Here is a 20,378-nt window from a genome sequence, read left to right as displayed (position 1 = left end):
AAGGGCGTGAGGAAGGCGCAGGAAGGACAAAGCAGGCTCCTCCTCGCCAAGACGGCGCATCCCTGCAGCTGCGCCTGACTCTGGCTCTGCGGAGCCCCTGGACAGCACGACGAGTGACCTCAGTGCCTTATTTTAACAGTCGTGAGTTACAGTACTACTTTAACCCCCAGACAGATCCTTTCAAACAACCATCTCCTCTTTAAGTCTTTCCTCCAAACATTCTGTCGAAAGGATGAATGTTCTCTTTGCACCTGGTGCCATCCAAGTGTTCAAGTCAAAAATATTTATACGTTTTATACTTAGTTCTTTTTTTTTTTTTTTTTTTGTCTGCTAAAAATAGTATTGCAAGTTTTGGCTTCTTTTGACATAAAAATCACAATCGTGTGCAAAACCCTAACAACGGAAGCGACTGATCAGAACACAAGCAGGTCATCCAATCTGAATGCTTTAGATTCTGTGTGATTTTCCTTCTTTTTCAAAATAACAAAACAAACAAAAGCAAAACACCTTTGCCATTTTAGAAACACCTTAGCGAGCCCCGCACCTCACGCGGTGGCTGTATGGAGCCGCTGGCTGACAGGGACTAGGCAGCATCTTTCTCAAGCAGTAGTTAAAGCTGAGAGGCTTCTCCACAACCCTGCCTGGTAGGACAGGTTCTCCCACTCCGGCAAAGACACTTCCATGAGAAGAGCCCCTGGGGGACCCAGGCAGGAGCTGATGGGGAGGCTGGCCAAGAGCGTTCCAGCTGCTGAGCGGGACAGGCCTGCCCAGCACAGCAGCTGGCCACCAGTCCTCCCAGGCCCCTCCTTGGCCTTCCTCTGGCTCTGAGCAAACACCGGGAAGCTGGGAGCCGGGAAGGGTGGTTCACTGGGGAGAAATGAGACCACACAGTCGGTTCCCCTCCACCCACCCAGCAGTCACACAGTGCAGGGTACCCCAGAGGGTCTCTCCCTGCTGGCCTCTCACACACAGCTGTGTCCACACTGGGGTAAAGTAAGACACCAAATCAGATGCAAACTGAAGCGACCACAGAGAACTCGGTGAGCAGACCTGGTGCAGAAAACAAGACAGAATTCAAGTACGAGGAGCGCCGGCCAGGCGGGCAGCCCCTCCCAGCTCACAGTATCCGTCCCGTCTCTGGTCCCTTCCTCTGAACCTTTTGCACTTGTCCCAGCTGCCTCCAGGGTTGTCCCCTCTGGAAGGGCAGAGGAGGGCAGGAGCGGCGGCTGGACCCCAGGCTGGCCACCCGCCTCAGCAGCTCCGATGCAGTCCAGTCCCGACTGTCCTCCCGGAAAAGGCGCCAATATAACTTAGCTCTATAATAGACTCTATATAGTATATGCGTATTGCTAGTAGTCAAGCTTGGGAATAAAGGTGCAGACATCTCATAAATACTGAGTGGCTCATCTCTGGTCTACAGGGTCTGGATGAGTCAGGGTCACGCGCGCAGGACAAGACAGCCCCCGATTCTGGAATTAGTCATCTTGTAAACAAAGGAGGGGGGAGGGTCCGGTTTCCTTAATTGGTTTTCCTTGGGAAAAATGATCAAAAGATGCTAAGGCACTCTGGAAGGTCCCTCCGAGCCCAGGCCCGCTGCCCACCCGCCTGCCCCGAGGTACATTCAGGATGCGGAGGGAGCGCCCCCGGCAGGTACAGTCATCGGCCACGCACGTCTGCAAACGCTCCCGACCATGTCCCCTGTGGACACGTTAGTGCAAAACGCTCGGCCTGGCCCGCCTGGGGCACAGGGAGAGCTCAGAACCCATTCACATTGAATTATTATTATTTAAGTCTTACCTATAGCTCTTGCCTTCCTTAACCAGAACAACAAAACAGACGGCGGTTATAAACAATTAAGGGACAGAGGTCACAGGACATTGTGCTAGCCCGAGCAGTGGTCAGGCGTTCTGTGCAGCCACTGCCTCCTCCAGTGGCCAGCGGCACCCTCCCTGTGCTGGCTCAGGGTGGAGGACCGTGCCCACTTTGGAGTGCAGGGGAGAGAGAGAGAGCCCTTCTGTCAACAGCCAGGACAGGTGGGTCCACCTCCCAAAGGTCCCCAGGGATGGTCAAATTAAAGTGCAAATCAGGGGTGGGGGGCAGATGAAGGAAAACTCAGAGGGACCAGGGTGCAGCCTGACCTCACCCATCACCCCCTTTACTGCCCTGCAGCCTCCTCCCCGTGCCAAGAAGGCTTGGTCCAGGTTCTGAGAGGGCACCCTGGGGACTCCAACCCACAAGAGCCCACAGTGAGAAGAGAGGCAGAGGAGGCCCACCTCTACACCTGGAGGGAGGCCCACCTCTACACCTGGAGGCTCCAGGTGCTGGCAGGAGTGGTCCTGCTGCCACCCAGCACCCCAGGAATGCGGGCCTTGGATCTCCCTGGACTTGGGTCCCAAGGGGCAGGTAGAGGGGCCACGGCCAGATCCTGTCGTGCCCACCTCTGGTCCTCCTTACTCCCTTTCCAAAGCCACTGCATCTCTGTGGAGGGAAGACACGTGCTTGTGGCTGGGCCAGTGTATGAGGGGGCCCCAAGGAAGTCTCCCCATATTGGACCCTGTGCCCAGCACTGCAGCTTGGGGGAGACTGCCCATGTGCGAACGTACAAGAGGGGACAGCTGAGCTCAAGATGGACGGAGGGTGCAATAGACCCTTCAAGTCTTAGCATGGGGGTCCCTGGCCACACTGGGAGTGACCTGGGCTCTTCAGGCAGTCCCTGAACAAGACAGAGGAAGAGATGCCTGGGCAAAGGGCCCCATGAGCACTTCACAGTCCAGGCCCCACCACGGAAACGATAGCCTTCAAGGTCAAGTTGAGCACTCCAGGCTCCAGCAGGCCAGCTGTCCCCCACAGCCCTCTCCAACACCCCCACCCACCCTCGTCAGCTCTTGGCCCTCCAGTCCACCTGGGATCCACACCTGCAGCTTGCCCTAGCTCAGGCCTGAGCCTGCTGCCCACCCCTGCAGCCTTGGACACCCAGAGTCACCTGTGGCATGAGTGAGGAGCTCAGCAGGGGCTATCCCACCCTGGCTCTGCCCAGGTGGCTGAGCTGCCCAGCAGAGCCCCCGGGACCCCTGAGTTTGGCCTCGCACATCCTGGCTGCACTTACCTGGGGCCCCATCTCCAACAGGAGGCGACAGGGCCCTGGCCCGGGCTGGGGGAACGTGGGTATAGACTTATCCCAGCGTGCGGTAGACTGGGACTAGCAACACTGTCCCTCCCCAATTTTTTGCTCTGTTGGGTCTGAAAAATTCCAATATATGAAACAGATCTGAACTAAACAAAAACACCAAACAAGTAAAAATCCCAGAGTGGCTGGGGAGTCAGGGTGGCGAGGGCAAGGCCAGCTGCGTGCGTCCCATGGTGGGCACAGGGTGGCACCCCAATCCATGGGATGGCAGGTAGCCATGCTGGAGCCAGTGGTACCCTGGGGGTCAGCAGGCCAACCCCTGGGGCTTCAGGTGGACCAAGGAGCCACAGGACCAAGGGTGGGCAGAGTAAGGACATGGTGGTGGTGGTGGTGGTGGGAACTTCCTCTTCCCCCACCCCGGTGGCCAGCGACCACCTTCGCACCATTGTCACTGGTCCCTGCACACACACACACTCACACGCACGCACACACACACACATGCACACACCCATACAGGCGGTGTCTCAGGAAGAAGGAAAACAAGGGAGCTTGGCCCCGGGCGGCCCAGGGCTGCCCCAGTGCCCCGGTGGGGTTCCCCTAATAAGAAACGGAGTGTCCTGTGCCCACCTGTCACAGGCCACTGCTGCCCAGCTTCCTCTTCCGGGGCAGGAGGAGCAGGAAGGTGGGCAAGGCAGGGGCAGGGCTGGGCACGGGGCCTGGGCCTCTGGCCCCCTCCCCAAGAAGCGGGAGGGGACAGCTACAATAGGAGACTGACCTGGCGGGTATCAGAGGAGCCCTGGGCCCTTCTCCCAGAGCGTGGCCAGGGGCCTAGCTGTTTACAGTATAACGATGCGTTTGTTTCCTTCATCCATTTTAAATACAGGCAGAATAAAAATCACATTTGTCAGGCAGCAGTAGCAGTTCAGTAGGTAAGTGGCTTGATCACATTTGTCTGTATTAGTAACGCATGCAAGCAGCTCTAGTACTCGGTCCCTTGTGAGCGGCCGCACGGGCCCTTACAAAGTCCCTGCATAGGTGCCCTCCGGCCTTCTTGTGGCTGTGGCTGCTGGCGTCTGGGGCCTGCTGGAGCTGGTGCTGCCCTGCTCGAAGGGCTGCGGCGGGCTCTGGCCATCCGCGGGCAGAGGCTCGGGGGCGGCCACCTCCTGGATGACGGAGCCGGCCCCGTCGGCCTCCTCGCTGGCTTCGAAGGCGGGGTTGGCAGCGGCGCTCAGGTCAACATTCACAGCGTCAGTTCTCAGAGCCACGATGGTGGCGGCCTCGCTTCGCCGCTCCGCGTAGATGCGCTGCTCAAACACCTGCGCAGCCCCAGGCGGGAACTCGGGGTCGAGGGGCAGACTGGCGGCTGAGGTGCCCATGACGGTGCGGTACATCTCCACGCCCTCCGGCAGCATGGATTTGATCTTGGGCAGCCAACGCTTGCGGACGCGCCGAGCGTTGGTGCACATGTCTGCCGCGATCACGTTCATCTCGCTCTCCTTGAAGCTGGGGGCGAAGTTCTGACAGTACACTGCGAGGGCAGGACGGGAGCGGAGGGCATGAGACACCCTGCTGGCCAGCAGCCAATCCCACAGCCAGGGACCTGCCCCGACCACCCTCCGGCTGGCGGGCCAAGTGGCCCGTGGGTCCAGGCGTGGGAGCAGCTATCCATTTCTCCCTGCTCAGTCTGGGACAGCCCCGCTGCCCACCCACACCAGACCTGTTTAAGCTCTCCAGGCCTCCCCACTGCAAACTGGGACCCACTGCAGGGTCTTCCTCACAGGTAACAAGGAGTGAGAAGTCAGTGCAATAAAGACACTCCCCATCCTCACGAGCTCTTGCCATCAGTTTGGAGATACTCTCCTTTCTCCACCAGGAGCCACGACAAAGGCCAAGCTCAGGTCCGCAAAACAGCAAGAAGCTCTGACCCCAGAAACTCCTGGGGCCCGGCACTTTGGGGCTGTTACTACTGGCTGCTAAGGCCCCTGCTAAACAGGACCTGCTGCTCACAGGGATCTCTTAAGAAAGAGAATGTTTCCTGGTTGTGGAATGTTCCACTGGTTGTGGAAGGCCATGTCCTCGGCCTGTCTGCCTGTGCTGGGCACAGCGGCTCCTTCCCCATCTGGGGTGTGGAGCCGGGCAGCGGTCTGCCACAGAGAAGAACCGGGTTCCGCCCCACCACCCAGGAGCGGGAGGCAGAAGCCGGCCGAACAGATGGCAAAGGCTCAAAATAACCTCAACATGTAAATAAGGGGTTTTGTTCAAAAAGGAAAATTAGATCTATTTCACATATTAAAATAGTTCCGCAGCTGAACTCATCAGCTTGGAAACCTACCAAGGACGCTCACACCTCGAGACGGCTCTTTTCCTCCTCTGCCCAGCGCCTGGGCAGGCCGAGTGTGGCCAGGGGACCCCGGGGCCCACCCAGCCTTCCTGGGGCTGGGATCTGAACCTGAGGGGGCTTCCAAATTCCCAAGAGACCCTCCAGGAATCCCAGGGCCCACTCACACTTCACAGCGTTCAGGACTCGGCTGTCCAGTGGCTTGCGGCTGGGGTCGCTGGTGGACGAGCGGATGCCTGTGCCACAGCTGTTGGCCAGGGTGTTCCTGCCGAAGTGTGGGAGGGAGAGGGGTGAGCAGCCAGGCCAGAGGGGACTCAAGGAGAAGCCCCCTCGCTGTGGCCCCCGGGGACTGGTGTGCCTGTCACAAGGGTCAGGTCCATGCGGGGAGCAGGCCCAGCCTCCCTCTAAGGGACAAAGCCCCTGGGGCTTAGTGAGTGACTGATCGGCTGAGCCAGGAAGCTGATGGGCTAGGGCTGAACCTCATTCACAGGGCCTCCGGGTCACCGAGTGAGCTGCCTTGGCATGGGGAAGGAGTTCTGTTGCCCACTGCACCACAGGTACAGTGCTTTCCCCTCACATGGGAAAGCCATTTGGGAAATACCAGCCCCTCTCTAGACTAAGCCCTGGTCCAAGGTGATTGGCCACCCTCCCGGAGCCTCCCCTGTCCTCACACTAACAGGCTACGTTGTGAAGTCAGGAAGATGAGGGGAACCTTCAATGTTGATGACCAGACTGATCACAGCCACAGGAGAACCTTCTGACCCCGCACACTTCTGAACCTCCCACTTACCTGTCGAAGAAGGTGGCCAAGAGCCTCCGTAGCAAAACCTTGTGCTTCACACCTGCACAGAGGTGGCAATTCATGAGCTGGCCACGTGTGATATAGACCCCGGAGCCTGTGGTCAGCAGACAGCAATATGTTAGACCCGTGGCCTTATGACCCGAAACCCAAGGCACACAACCTCTAAGAGCCGGAAGAGGTGAGCAGAGCCCAACGGTCTCAGGACTCCTGCTCTGGTAGGAGCACCCTCAGCTCCCAGCTGCTGGTCCCCAGGACATGCTCCACCAAGGCCACCTGCCACCATGCACAGCGGGGACCCTGAAGGGCTTGGGAAAGCCATGGCGTCCATGCCACTTTTCAACACACCCTAGCTCCCAGCTCTCCCTGTAGGGCTGAGGCCCTGTTAGCTGGACATGGCCACCACAGCCCTGGTCAGCTCCCTGGGTGCACGTTCTAAGGGGCTGGCTCCGGTCCTGGGTTTGCTTTCTGCCCAGTCCCTTCCCAGGCAGTGAACAGGAAGACATTCAGCACTTCATCTGGGCCAGCTGACATCCCCCAGGTGTGTGGAGGAGAATCCAGCCCTGGGCAGAGGAATGGCCAGGGAGGCCCCTGCTCTGACACCCCAGGAGCCCCGCAAGTCCTGATGAGCAAAGAACCTCCAGAGAGCTGGATCTACCTGAGCAATGGGGAGGCCTGTGTCCACACTGGACACTGCTACCTGGTGAGGGCACCTTATAAGAGTCACACAGGGTCACCCACTGTGTAGAGGAAGGAGCAGGGTAAAAAGACTGGAGGGCACCCAGGCCTTCGCAGGTCACGTGGCTCCGCCTCTTATTTGGGTCTCTAGCATCTGATCTGTGATCAAGCACTGAGGACCACACTGAAGAACCCTCAGGGAAGAAGCCATGGTGGTATCAGTTCAGGGGTGAGGAGGAACCTGCTCCCACCTGGGGGAACCTCACCTGGCAGCCTCAGGGCCACTTCTGGCCCTGGAAAAGGTGTCAGCACAGCTGGAGGAACCCTCCCTCACTCCCCAGGGATCTATCCTGAAGACCGCAGTCTCAGCCTCCCTGGACTGAAGTCCACACATCCAGCTCCCAGGAGCCCCGAGTTCCTCCCCCAATCCTTCCACAGACCCTCCTGTCAGACCCTGGCTGGCCCGACTCAGATCACCCCACTCTGAACATCTCTCCACCCTGGCACCCCCACACCTGGGCGGGGGTGGAAGGCACCTCCTCTGGGGCCACACCTAAGGGACATTCCAGAAGCCACCCTGGGATCCTGCCAGAGCTCAAGATGGCCCAGCCTGACACCAACGATCCCTGGAAGAGGCCGTGCACAGGAGCAGCTGCCGCCATCAGAAACAGGAGGGCGTGACGCAGTGTGCGTCCCTGCCCCCACCCTCACCAGAGCAGCCCCCACCACACACCACCCAGGAAGCCGTACTCAGGAAGCTATGAGTCCCTGTGAGCTGAAAGGCAAGGCCAGCCGAGGCGACTGGTGGCCCACCTGCAGCCTGGTGAAGTTGGCCCCAGACGGTGGATCCCAGCCAAGGGTACCATGGGGCAGGATCGGGAGCACAGGGTGCGAAGGCTGGGTGCAGAGGGAGCAGGCCAGGCTGCCGGGCGAGGGGGACAGCCTGACGCTAGGGCTGAGGGAAGGCGCCCTCAGGATCCTGTCCAGCCTGCAATTGGGACTTTCTGGCAAACCAGGGGAAAAAATTACCAGAAAATGGCTCAAGGGCCCAATGCACTCACAGTGCCATGAAATTTTTAATAAAATATTTTTTTTAGTTGTCAATGGACCTTTATTTAATTTATTTATTTTTGTGGTGCTGAGGATCGAACTCAGGGCCTCACACACGATAGGCAAGCGCTCCACCACTGAGCCCCAGCCCAGTCCCACCATGAACTTTATCTCTTTGTTGAGCAGCCCTAAAATCCTATAGGGAGCTGGAAAACCAGAGGAATCCAGGTCGGGGAAGACCAGGTCCTGGCAAGGCTGCGGCTCCACTGGGCTCTGGACTCGACCACGCTCTTGGTTCCTGTGGAATTTCACCTTGGACTGAGAGCTGCCACCTGGAACCTCTGGTCACCACCCTCTAAGGCTGCCGTGGACACACACACGAGGCAGAGTGGTGAACTACGGGACTCGCTCACTCTGTGACCTGCATTAACACCACAGACGCAGCCCTGCCAATCAGCAAGGCCGCCAGCCCAGGGGATGCAATTAAAATGCTAAATTAATTCAATTGAATAACTCCTCTTAATGACACATTCTTCTAAAAGGAAATTAGAGGAAATTTAAGATGTTCTTTTTTTTTTTCTTTGACTGATTGGTGATGAGTACATTGTTCATAGCTCTGAAAAAAATAACAGGGAGAGAGGACATTTGCATACAATAGACAGGGTGGGGCAGCCTCACCTGCCACCAGCTCCAGCTTCTCACCAGGGTCGCCCTCCGAGTAGAGCTTGGGGTGGCAGCGGTACCCAATCTGGCTGATAAGGCTGGCAGGCAGCGCCACAAGGTCACGGCGGATGAGGACACAGGAGCGGCTCTCCAGTGGCACCGGCTCAGGCTTCTCTTGCACTGCAGCACAGAAATCACCTGCTCAGGTGGATGTCTGCTGGCCAGGCTGGGTTGCCCTGTGCCCGCCCACCATCTTCCCCAAGGCTGGGGCTGAACCTGCTCTGTGCCAGCCTGGGCCAAGTCAGACCCACTACAGCCATCCTCCAGGCTGTGAATGCAGCATGTCCTGCCGGCATGGTCCTGCCCTGCAGGGAAGCCTGAGTGAGTGAGCAGAAGGTGGCCAGTGAGGGACAGCCACCCAGGACCAGCATGCTGAGGGCTGGAGGCAACTCCCAGGAGGTGTCCACCTGCAGGGGCTGCAGGCCAGGTGGGAATGAGGGCCGGTACCAAGCGGGAGGTCAGAGGGGGGCATGAGCCAGGAGCAGGCGGCAGGACAGATCGGCCAGAGGCACTGTGGCTAGAGAGGGCTGGCACCAGCGGGCCTATGCCACTGAGCCAGGTGGTGTTGGGAAAACTGGCAGAAGTGGAGGCCAGGAGCTGAAAGGAAGTCCCAAGCACTGTTGGACCCCAGCTCTCCTCGCATCAGCTCCGTGCAAGAGGCAGTGGGGCATAAGCAGCCCTGTTTCACAGGAGGGGACCAGGGGACTTGGTGCATGCGAGGAGGACGCAGCCTCTCGAACCACGTCAGTGCAAGGAGCTGGCCTGTAAACGCCTGTTGACAGTAAGAAGCCAGGCAGACGTAGTGTCACCGCAAGCGGCTCCAGTCTCCTGCTATCTGGGAATGTTCCTAGCCAGGTCACTGCCGGAGTGGACAGCCAGGGCCCCAGGACCGCCCTGGGCCTGCAGCTCTGCAGTGTGCACCCCACTGCACTGCCCAGAGAAGATGGGCCCCCTGGACATGCCTGTGCCATCCCTAGAGAGCAGGGTGCCAGGGCATCAGCTCTGCCCTGAGCATGGGTGTCCAGGTCCTCCCAGGCCTCCTCAGCAGCCTGGCCTGGCCAGGTCATCCAGCAGGACACCACAGCTGGGATGCAGGGTCCCCTCTAGTGTTCACAGCAGGCTGGACCAAGACCCCTCGCCTATCCACCGTTTACTGGGTACCTCAGTGCTGTAGGGCCAAGGATGCAGTCCCACTCCCAAAGCCTGCTCAGTGCTGCCCCTGAATGTCCCTGCTGCCCCTTGTCCCAGTGAGCCTTGCCACACCCCCTGCCCTGACCCCCAGGGTCAGCAGCAGGCCAGCAGGACTCCAGCAAAATCAGTCTCTCCACACAGCCCCACCCTGGCCAACAGGCTTACACTCCTGACTCAGACCTGGCAGGCTGCACACACAGCGACCTGCACAGACAGGGCAGGGCACCACCTTGCTCGTCCCTGTGTCCTGCGACAGTCACCTGGACCCTGGTCAGAGACCCTCATCAAGAAGTGCCACCTGTTCCTCATGCATGGCTGGGCAAGGCCACAGGTGAAGGCCACCAGGGAGGTCTGTGGGTAGGAAAGGACCCTGGGTCACAGAGAAAGCCCTTGCTTGGCAAGGGTAGCAGGCCCCTTGTCAACCTCAGGGGGACTGGAAGCCCGTGGGGGAGGGGCTTGTAGGACCTGGTACTTGGACACCCAGAACCTGCTGGCCCTGAGGGGGCACAGGGCAGGAGACTCAGACTTGGACACATGGTCAGAGCAGGTGCACCTGCCATTCCAGCCAGGCCAGCACCCATCCCTGTGCCAAGACCCCCTTTAGGGGCCACAAGACAACGTCTCAGCAGGGGCTGCCGTGGAGGGCTCCAGAAGAGCTCGTGTCAGGGGAGAACTTCCAGCAGGGATCAGCTGCAAGTTATCTTCCCATCAAGCTTCCAAGGGGAGGAGTCAGGGCCACCCAGTCCCCACAGGCCGGCACCTGGGTAACAGGGTAACACCATCCACCCAAAACCACAGCAAGTGGCTGCAGGAGACCATTGCATGGGCCATAGTCCCAAGGGCCTGGCGGGAGCAGGGCAGGGTGCTGAGACCACCTGCAGCTTAGCTTCCACCTCCAGGGTCTGGAATCACCCAGTGCTACTCCCAGGTACCCCGGGCCTCCAGTTGTCCCTACATGATTTCAGGCCCCTCCCTGGGTGGCAACCACCAGAGCTCAGGATGACCATGCTGTGCACTTCAGTCTGATTGTGGCTGGATTCCAGGAAGAAGGAGGAGTCTCCCAAAGTTAAAAGACACCCCAAGATGAGCGCAGAAGCCAGGAAGGTGGCTGGCTGCAGGGATGGACCCACAGCCCCTCCTGCCGCTCAAGGGTCAGCAGGGTCAAGTGGCAGTTCCCACCAGTGGAGCATGGGAGAATCCTTACGGCCTGGAACCCCCTGAGGGCTCAGGGAATACAGAAAACAATCCGGGTGATATTTTAAAACATAATTACCCGCCCCCCGCCCTGCTCAGCCTGCCGTGATTACACATGCAGACGAGCGGCCAAGCTGCACAGTGGCATTTACATAGCACGCTCCCCATCCACAACTCCCCTGCCTGGAGATGTTTTTCTCAACAGCAGAAGTTGTTTGCGCTCGGCACACATGCCCCTCCCCAGCCCCAGCCCGGCTCCCCAACAGCCAGAGCCTGTCAGCACCAGAACACCCAAAAAACCGCTTCTATTTCTGCCTTGCCGAGTGTCGGATGCTGCCGTGGCTAAAAATACCCTGAACTGAGTTGAGCTTGTCTGCAAAGGTGTCTGAACTTCTTCTACCCCTCACCCCTTACACGGCCCCCGATCGCCAATCAGGGGCTGCAGCCACCACCTGGAGCTGGGAGGGTATTAAAGGAGAACCCAGAGACCTGTTCACAGGGGAGGTGGGGCGGCTTGTCCCTGCAGCCTGCAGGGGACCCTGGGTGAGCTGTGAGCAGGGCAGGGACCCTGCAGATCACACAAGGTCCCCTACACCTGGTGGCCTCCTGTCATCCCAGGATTGGTCCCTGTGGGGTCCCCTGGAAGAGCTGCTGCCTTCACCACCAAGGTCCCTGTGGACAGAACTGTGACTTCCAGGACTGTGTTGTAGGAAAGGAACCTGTGAGGGGTCATCAGCTGTGTGTACGAAGAGGTGACCGACTCCCCTCCACACAGGTGGGTCAGTCCCACAGGCCACAGGGGAGGGACACGGAGCAGCAGCTCATCTGGGGGTGCAGGCGAATGCCTGCCTCAGGCCACATGGCTGCAGCCAACACCAGGTGGTCGAGAAACATGTGGGTGTTTCCCCAGGGCTCCTGACTTGGGATCAAGGGGCCCTGTGAGCCTTCAAGGCCCTGCAGCTCCCAGCCTGGGTGACAGACACCACAGGGACCCGACGTCCAGAAAGGAAAGGAACCCTGCAGACCTGCAGCTGAGGGAGACCAGCCAACACCAAAGGACAAATCGTGTGGGATTGCACCTGTGTGGGTCCCCAGAAGCACCTGACTCAGGGAGAGTGGGTGGGGGATGGGGCGGGGGTCCATCTGGAAACGGAAGTGCTGGGGACGACGGCGCATGCGTGTAAGATGATCATCATAGCCAACCTTATATTCTCATATTTTATCCCAACAAAAACACTTAGAAAGGACAAAAGGCGGGGCCGGGACGTTGCCCAGGTAGAACATGCTCAGCATGCGTGAGGCTCCAGGTTCAGCTCAGCACCAGAAGAGAGCAATGGAAGAACGGGGGTGCAGGTGGGGGCCCTGGCCCCTCCGCTTCCCTGTCTCTGTCTGGGGCTCTGGACCCTCTGACAGACCCTCTGCAGCAGAGTACACCAGGCCGGCACATGGGCGGTACATGGGCTCTGCCCACTAGGAGGCACCGATGTGGCCCCAGGTCCCAGCCCCCGATGCCTGAGACGCCCTTGGGAACCCGCCCAGAAGGTGCCACGGCACGTGGCACAGGGACCGCACCCCAGGGATCCTCACCAAGGAACCCCAGCCCATGTCCTGGCTGCCACGGGTACTGGCCACCCTGCTAGAAGTCCTGAGAGCCCTGGGGCAGGGGAGGGAGGAGGAAGGAACGCATGCCCACAGAAGTATGCACCACCCCGAAGACGCAGAGCAGGGAAATGAAGCCCCAGTTCTTAATTACAGAGAAGCATACAACACACACCCAAACTGACAGAAAAGCGCTGACTCACACTCTGGTTTTAAGACTCCCTGTGCAGCTAGTCATCAAGGCCATGCGGTGCGGCACAAGGGCAGACGCAGCTCCACGCGCAGACAGCGGCCCTCAAGTAGACCCCACAGGTGCACCTCTGGTTTCCACCAAGGGGCACAGGCTGCTCAGTGAGTGTAGTAACAGACCCCTCAACAAACGGAGGTGACTACTCAAATCACATACAAACCAAACCAAAGCCACCCTGGAGCTGACCTCGAACCAGCACAAAAGGTACAAAAACGGATCCCAGACCTAAAAGCCCAACAAGAGCCTTTCAGAAGGAAACAACCTTGGAGTTAGGCAAAAGCTTAACCAGGACCCCAAAGCAGAACCCCTAACAAAACTAACAATACTGTGGACCCCACCACAGCGGAACACCTCCATTCTGCAAAAGAAGGTGGGCAAAACAAGACAGCCACAGGTGGGGGAGAATGTCAGCAAAGCACACGTCCAACAAAGACGTGCCCCAAACTGTAAAGAGTTCTCGACACTCAACAGAAGGAAAATGGCCCAGTTTCAAGAGAGACACAGCCACAGATGGAAGCTTGGACTGAAAAGATGCTGCGCGTCACTGGCCAGGTGAGGGTGCAGGTTAAAACCTCATGAGGGACCACCCCATGGCCCTCAGAACGGCTGGACCAAACACATCCGTGTCACAAGGTACCAGGAAGGAAACGGCACAGGCACAGCCCCGAGCCGCTGGTAAGACCCAGAAAGAACGAGGTTGCCCCAAGAAGCCAGTGAGACCAGAGCACAGCTCCAAAGTCAGAGCTGCAAGAGGCACGCAGAGGGCCAGGCAGGGCAGATCGCCTGACCAGGAGCCCAGGCTGGCCTGCGCAGCACAGCGAGACCCCATCAAGAAATGAACCACAGGATAAAGAAACGTTGAAAGTCAAGAAAGGATGGAAAAAAACATGCCAGGAGAATGTCACAGGTGGAGCCGGTAGCCATGCGGCAGCCCACGTGGGTATGACAGCAAGATTACTACAGTGGAGAAGGGACTTCCTGTATGGTAAGTGCACCACTCCCACAGGAAGAAGAAACAATGGCCGCAGGAGCTGGTCAGGACACACTGAGTGGAGTGGCACACACCATCTCTGTTCAGCCAAGACGACCGGCCACCTGAAGGTGACCAGCTCCGCCTCGATCCTTGGTGCAGCCTGCTGGGTAGGCTGGCACTTCCCTGCAGTGCATCTGTCCGCCATGCAGGGCACGGAGCAAGCCCCCCAGCGCCAGAGCAAGGAGGCGGTCTGGCAGGGATTCAGAAACTGCTGTTCCTGAACTGCTGCATAACTCCAGGGTCAAGGGGAGGGGTCTTCGTACATTAGAAAACCTTCATCTGGACAACAATGAAGAAAAGACAACATTTCTAAATCTGTTGAGACTGGGGATGCAGCACAGAGGCCCATCATGTGTTCACCACGTGTGAGGCCCCAGGTTCAGTCCCAGCACCAAAGACAAGAAAAAGAAAAAAATGGTGGACAGAAGCAGGCAGGGCTGACCAGGACAGTGTAGCTCTAAGAGCATGTTTTAAAGGCCGAGGCTGATGAGCAAGCACAGAAACCTGCAGTGTGTGGGGTGAGGCACATGACAAATGACCCAAGGACACGAGCAGCAGCGTGCGGGAGGGTGGCCAGGGTCCCAAAAAGGCCTGACAGGACAGGTTCTCCACTGAGGGGCACGTGCAGCTCGGGCTTGTGCTCTGGCTTGTTTTTAGAAAATGATCCTCCAGGGCTGGGATGGTGGCTCAGTGGCAGAGCACTTGCCTCGCAAGCAAGAGGCACTGGGTTGGATCCTTAGCACTACATAAAAAACTAAATGAACAAAATAAAGATATGTGTCCATCTACAACTAAAAATATATATTTTTAAAAATCTGCTCTCCATCCTTAGCTTGTGGGCTGTGTGGGCCCTGGGACAGACGGAGCTGGTCCCTGTGAGGCAGTGCATCACAGAACAATTGCCTCCTAACGGAGGAGACGTCAGATGAAGCTGATGAACGTCTGGAAAACACGACTTGCCAAAACTGACACACGAAGAAATGGAAATTCTGAACTTGTCCCAGTTTAAGTGAAGAAATAATTACCTCCTGCACAGAATCCAAACTGCAAAACACAAACTCTTCTAGATCTTTAATAAAAACTCTAAAAGGAGGGAAGTCACCAGGTACAGTGGCCACACCTGCAATCCCAGCTACCCGGGAGGACCAGGCACGAGGATCAGTTTGTCTTAAGAAGGCAGATAACCTTGATATCAAAACAAGATATTTCCCTCAAGGTAATGAGAGGGCAACGGCAAGAAAGTCCTGAAGACAATATTAGCAAATAGGAAAGCAGGCCCAGCCCACATAGGGGTGCCACTCGGCCATCACATGGATCCAAGGCCCACTGGGGAGCACGCAGGGGACAGATTTCCCAGTGCGCGGGCCAGGACCATCCTTAACAGCACCTCTGGGGCTGGGGCTCAGGTCTGGCCAGGGATGGGTGATTTCCCTTGAGTTAGCAACCCCTGGATACGGGGCACCCCACTGGTGGCTTCTGCCCAAGGCCCCCTTCTAAGAGACTAACACGGGGCGGGGGCGGGAACAGGAGGACACTACATCAAAACTGGGTTGCATTTACTAAAGGAATACAAAGTTGCTCCAATACTTGAAAAAGCAACCAATGTAACTAAGCTCATTAACAGTACAGGAGGAAATCCGCCCACAAAAAGTCCTCCCAGTCCAGGGAAGACCACACACAGCAGGTGGTCCCAAGACGGTTGTGAACTTTGTGTAGAAGTACCCAGATGCTCCCACCGTGAACCCCTGTTGTTAAGCATTGCCTGACTGTGTTTAGAGAAAAATTTTGGTGGAATTTCAACTTACTTGTTGGGAGAAACTCCTAACCTAGGAAAAGAATGACGTCCTTATTCTGATAGAATGTATCACATCAAGGTTCTGAAGGAACATCCACCCAGCAATTCTAATGTCCCCCAGCAGGAGTGAGCTCAGGGTCCAGCACTCTGAGCACAGGGCCCAGAGTCCATCTCTGCTACTGCAAGAAATAAAGTATCGAAAGCTTTTCCATAATTTGGAAAGGAGACAAGAGTGTACAAGAAGTTCCGTCAGTCCAAGAGGCAAGAAGGCAAGAAAGCAGAGCAAAGGTTAAGGCCGGACTTACAGCTGTCTGGTCAGTACACGGGTGGTTACATACACAGAAAATCCAAAGGGGCCTGCACACCAATTATTAGAGCAAATTGGTACATTTGGCAATGTGATCACATGTGTGAAGTAATTTTTTCTGTATGTTATCCAAAAGGGAAACTTAAATATCATGTAATTAGGACAAAAAAAAATGAATTCCTAAATCTTTAAAAGGATGTAAGAGAACTAGAACACATTGCCCCAAAAGCTTGAAAAAGAGTAAATGGAGGGATACACCACATCCAGGGACCGGAGGACTCAATTCTGTGAAGATGTCAGATGGCCCCAGACTGACCTGCAGAGTGGATGCAACCCCAAATTCCAGCTGGCAAATACGGCGTGGGGGCGAGAAGGCAAGGAGGCCGGGCCTCATGGGCAGGACCCAGCAGGCGCCTAGAATGCCACAGAGGGGCGCTGTCATGCCAGGCAAAAAACACCCTTCCCGTGACAACTGGCAGGTGACAGATGGAGACAATGGAAGACCCAGGCTGGAGTCCTGTGTGGGCCACTCCCTCTGGTTCCAGACACACTGCGAGCTAAACACCCTAGCAGGCAAATGCGGGAGAGTCCACGCCCAGCAGGACCTGGGGGGGTGGCCAACTTTGGACACGGTAGCTTGAACTCATGCTTCTGGGCCTTTTGTTGTGAGGTGGGGTCTCAGTACGCTGCCCAGGCTGATCCTGAACTCCTGGGATGGAGCAATGCTCCCGCCATGGCCGCCTGAGGTGCTGGGCCGCAGGCGTGCATTACCATCCAAACGTCAACTCATGACTCGTGTGTGCTGGATGGAACCCAGGACCTCTGACGTGCTGGGCAAGTGCTCTACCACTGAGCTGCAGCCCCGGCCCTCATGATTTAAAAAACTTTTTTCTGTTATTGATGGGTCTTTATTATATTTGAAAAAAAATTTAGTTGTAGATGGACGCGATACCTTTATTTTATTTATTTATTATATGTGTTGCTTAGGATTGAACCCAGTGCCACACATGTGCGAGGCAAGCGCTCCACCACTGAGCCACAACCCAGGCCCCAATGACTTACAAATACATCAATCTCAAGCTCCAACTGCTAAAAGATTATAAAAACAGACACCTCGGCAGCAATGCACAAGCCCAGCACCCAGGCCTTGGTTTGTTTTTTTTTGGTTGGCTTACATGGTGCTGGAATCGAACCTCACACGCGTTGGGCAAGTGCTTACCTCTGAGCTGCACCCCAGACCCAGGTCTTGGGTTTGAAAAGCCACTCCGGCTGGGTGTGGCTCAGTGGTGGAGAGCTTGCCCCGTGCACAGGAGGCCTCAGCGCTACAAAAAGGCACGAGTGGAGGAATAAATAGCACTCCCCCCTGAAAGGGAAAAGAACTGACTCCCGGGCTGGGAACGGAAAGTGTAAAATGAGCCAGGGAGATTTTGCTGAGCAAGACAGTCAGAAAACGCTTAAAAAAAATCTACACGGATGGTAAATAAATCATCACAACAGACGAAGGAATAAAATAAATCAGCAGGCACTAGCAGTGGGAAGCTCTCTGCCACAAAAGACTGCAACCAACTGAGCAGCGGCCGGGCCGGCATCACGGACGCAGGTGAGGACCCCAACGCCAGGACTCGGGGAGGCAGCCGATGCACAGGACCGAGACCTGGCCCCTCATGCCAAGCGGGGTGCAGAGGCCACCCCCACCAAATCCCAAAGGTGACATCACCATATAGATCCGAGCTGGTGTGGCAGGCCCCTGCGAGGTATCTGTGGAGTGGCAGCCATGCCACACCCAATGCCATCCTGGTGTAAGAGCCACAGGCCCAAAAGAGGGGTGGTCTTCCCTAGCAACCAGACAGGGCTCTGGAAGACAGTCTCAGGAAGGACCCGGCAGAGGGACCAGTGCAGGAGAAGGGACTGCAGTGACCACCATGACCCACCACAGAGACGTGTCACTGCCCCGGATGGCACTGGGGGCTGTGAGCATGGACGGGCCCCCAGATGGCGCCTGGCACTGCGCGGCAGCTCCCCGAGCCAACGCTGTGCTGTGCCCGTGGAACAGGAAGTCCTGTCGGGCTTGGGCTGCAACTCACTCCCCAAGGTTAGAAAAGGCTCTGTGTCAGGAAAAGGAGGGACGATGCAGGGGACACCCTCGTCCACGTGGCTCCAGGGGAAGGATGTTCACAGCATATCTTTGAACTTTTCTTGCAATTTTTTTCAAGTTTAAAATGAATATGAACAATTTTTTTCCCTACAGATGGGGACATCATAATGATCTCAAGGTGGGAAAGTTTCTTTAAATAGGATATAAAAGCTGTTAAAGATTTGTGAATTTAATAAACTTTACATCAAAGTTATATTAAGAGGGGCTGGGGATTCAGCTCAGAGGCAGAACACATGCTTAGCACACACGAGGTCTTCATTCCATCCCTAGCACCAAAATAATAATAATAATAATAATAATAAAATAATAATAATAAAGTTATATTAATAAAATGAGAAGTTGCAGTGGAGACAATTCCCGCAGCAGGTGTGTCTGGCAGAGGACACCAAGTGAGAGCAAATAGCATGGATGGTTTTGGGAAAAGGATGAACAATTTACTTTGCAAAACTGGGACAAAGCGTTTAAACAGGAACTTCACAAAGGACAGCGTCCAAATGGCTGGGAAGCCCTTGAAGGTGCTCGACACCACTACACACACCTGAGCTTCAGATTCAGTGCCACTGTGAGACTCGCGACAAGAAACCGCAGACACTCGGCCACACCACACACTCCAGCACCAGCGTCCAGCTAAAAACCAACAGACGAGTGAAGACCACACGGCAGTGACCCTGAGGGAGAGAAACGCCAGTCGACAGATCAAGAGGGGCTGAGCGGTGGCATCAGCAGACAGGCTTCCGCTGGCTCCTTAAACAGGACTGGAGCACCAACGGGCAGAACAGGCACTCGATGAGGGCAGACACGGAAAGTATACACAAGAACAAGGCAGAACTTCAGAAACGGACTCTTCCAAGAATGGGAAGAAACACAGGCAAGTATCCAGTGCACAGGCCGAGAGGAGAAAGCCCAAGGGCTGAGGGACAGCGGAGGGGCCCGCAAGGTCTAATTGGAGTCCAGTGGGCAGAGCTGAGGGGGTGCACCAGATGATCTCGGCTTCCCTGCAACCCAAGGCACGAGCCAGTGGGGTCCACCACACGACAGTGAGACAGCCAACCCACCATCCACGCCCAGCAAAAGCATCCTACAGAGACAAGTGCCCACAAGCGACCTCGACTGTTCATAAGTAATCCCTCCATCAGGCGGGTTTTTAAGGAAGGTGCTATAAAGATGTTTTTCTAGTTCTTCAGAACTCATCGCTGGTGGAAGGCAAGGGCAATTCCAGAGAAGATAAGGTACCACACAGCGATGCCTATCTATGCCAGGACGGCTCTGCAGAGAAACACAGGCACCAGTGTGCCCGTTCAGAGGGGCTTCCCCGCGAGGCAACTCTTCCTGACATGGAAGCTGACGGACACACGCATAAAACCTCACTTCATACCTTATACAGAAATTAGCTCAAAACGGGTCGCAGATCTAGAAGAGAGACCCAAAGTCAAGAATGGGCAGAGACACACACAGAAGACACTCAACGTGGGGAGCCTAGAGAGACGCAGGTTAAATTGCAGCGGGCTACTACGGACCCACTAGAATGGCTCAAGAAAGATGGCACCGGAGACAACGCCACGCCAGCCTTAGCAGGAATCCACAGTTGCTTTGAGGGGGAAGCACCCATGGGGTGTCGAATGGCATCCACGCAAGACCCCTGGCAGCCCAGCACCCAGGAGGAGGAACGGGCTGCCCTGCTCTCAGGACGAGGCCAGAGCGCAACGCCCACATTCCTGCTCCCATCCAACCTGGAGTGTGCGACCCGAGGAGATGGCCAAGGCTGGAGAGGAGCCCGCAGGAAGCCCTGAGGACTCAAGCCACGGGAGACAGGGACAGGGTGCAGAGTCAACGCTCAGAGTCCAGCGTCATCCCTACAGACACCTAGAAGATGAAACAATTAGTAACGTGATTCACAAAAGCACCAAGCAGGGGCTGGGGATATAGCTCAGTTGGTAGAGTGCTTGCTTCGTAAGCACAAGGCCCTGGGTTCAATCCCCAGCACTGCAAAAAAAAAAAAAACCAACAACAACAAAAGCACCAAGCAGAATATGAGAAAGGAAACTGTGCAACCCAGCAACCCCACTCCTGGTACATGGCCACACATGAACACCGTCATCTGCAAACACCTGGGCGCGCCAGCTCACACGCACTGCCCAT

General features: G+C 56.5%; 1 protein-coding gene across 2 annotated transcripts in view; it reads right to left on the bottom strand.

Annotated features, from left to right (window-relative positions):
- Positions 1-244: 244 nt before the first annotated feature.
- Positions 245-20,378, bottom strand: part of Nacc2 (NACC family member 2) — a 54,725-nt gene continuing 34,591 nt past the window's right edge. For both annotated transcript variants that reach the window (XM_047525110.1, XM_047525111.1), the window contains exons 3-6: positions 8,671-8,835; positions 6,256-6,361; positions 5,633-5,730; positions 245-4,655 (exon numbers count right to left, since the gene is read on the bottom strand). In XM_047525110.1, the coding sequence (XP_047381066.1) occupies positions 4,144-4,655; positions 5,633-5,730; positions 6,256-6,361; positions 8,671-8,835 (881 nt within the window). In that variant the 3' untranslated portion in view covers positions 245-4,143. The remainder of the gene's footprint in view (positions 4,656-5,632; positions 5,731-6,255; positions 6,362-8,670; positions 8,836-20,378) is intronic.

The sequence above is a fragment of the Sciurus carolinensis genome, chromosome 14 (genome assembly GCF_902686445.1).
Source record: "Sciurus carolinensis chromosome 14, mSciCar1.2, whole genome shotgun sequence".
In the NCBI taxonomy this organism is placed as follows: domain Eukaryota; kingdom Metazoa; phylum Chordata; class Mammalia; order Rodentia; family Sciuridae; genus Sciurus; species Sciurus carolinensis.
Note: the sequence above shows the minus strand (reverse complement) of the source record. Positions and strands in the feature narration are given on the sequence as shown.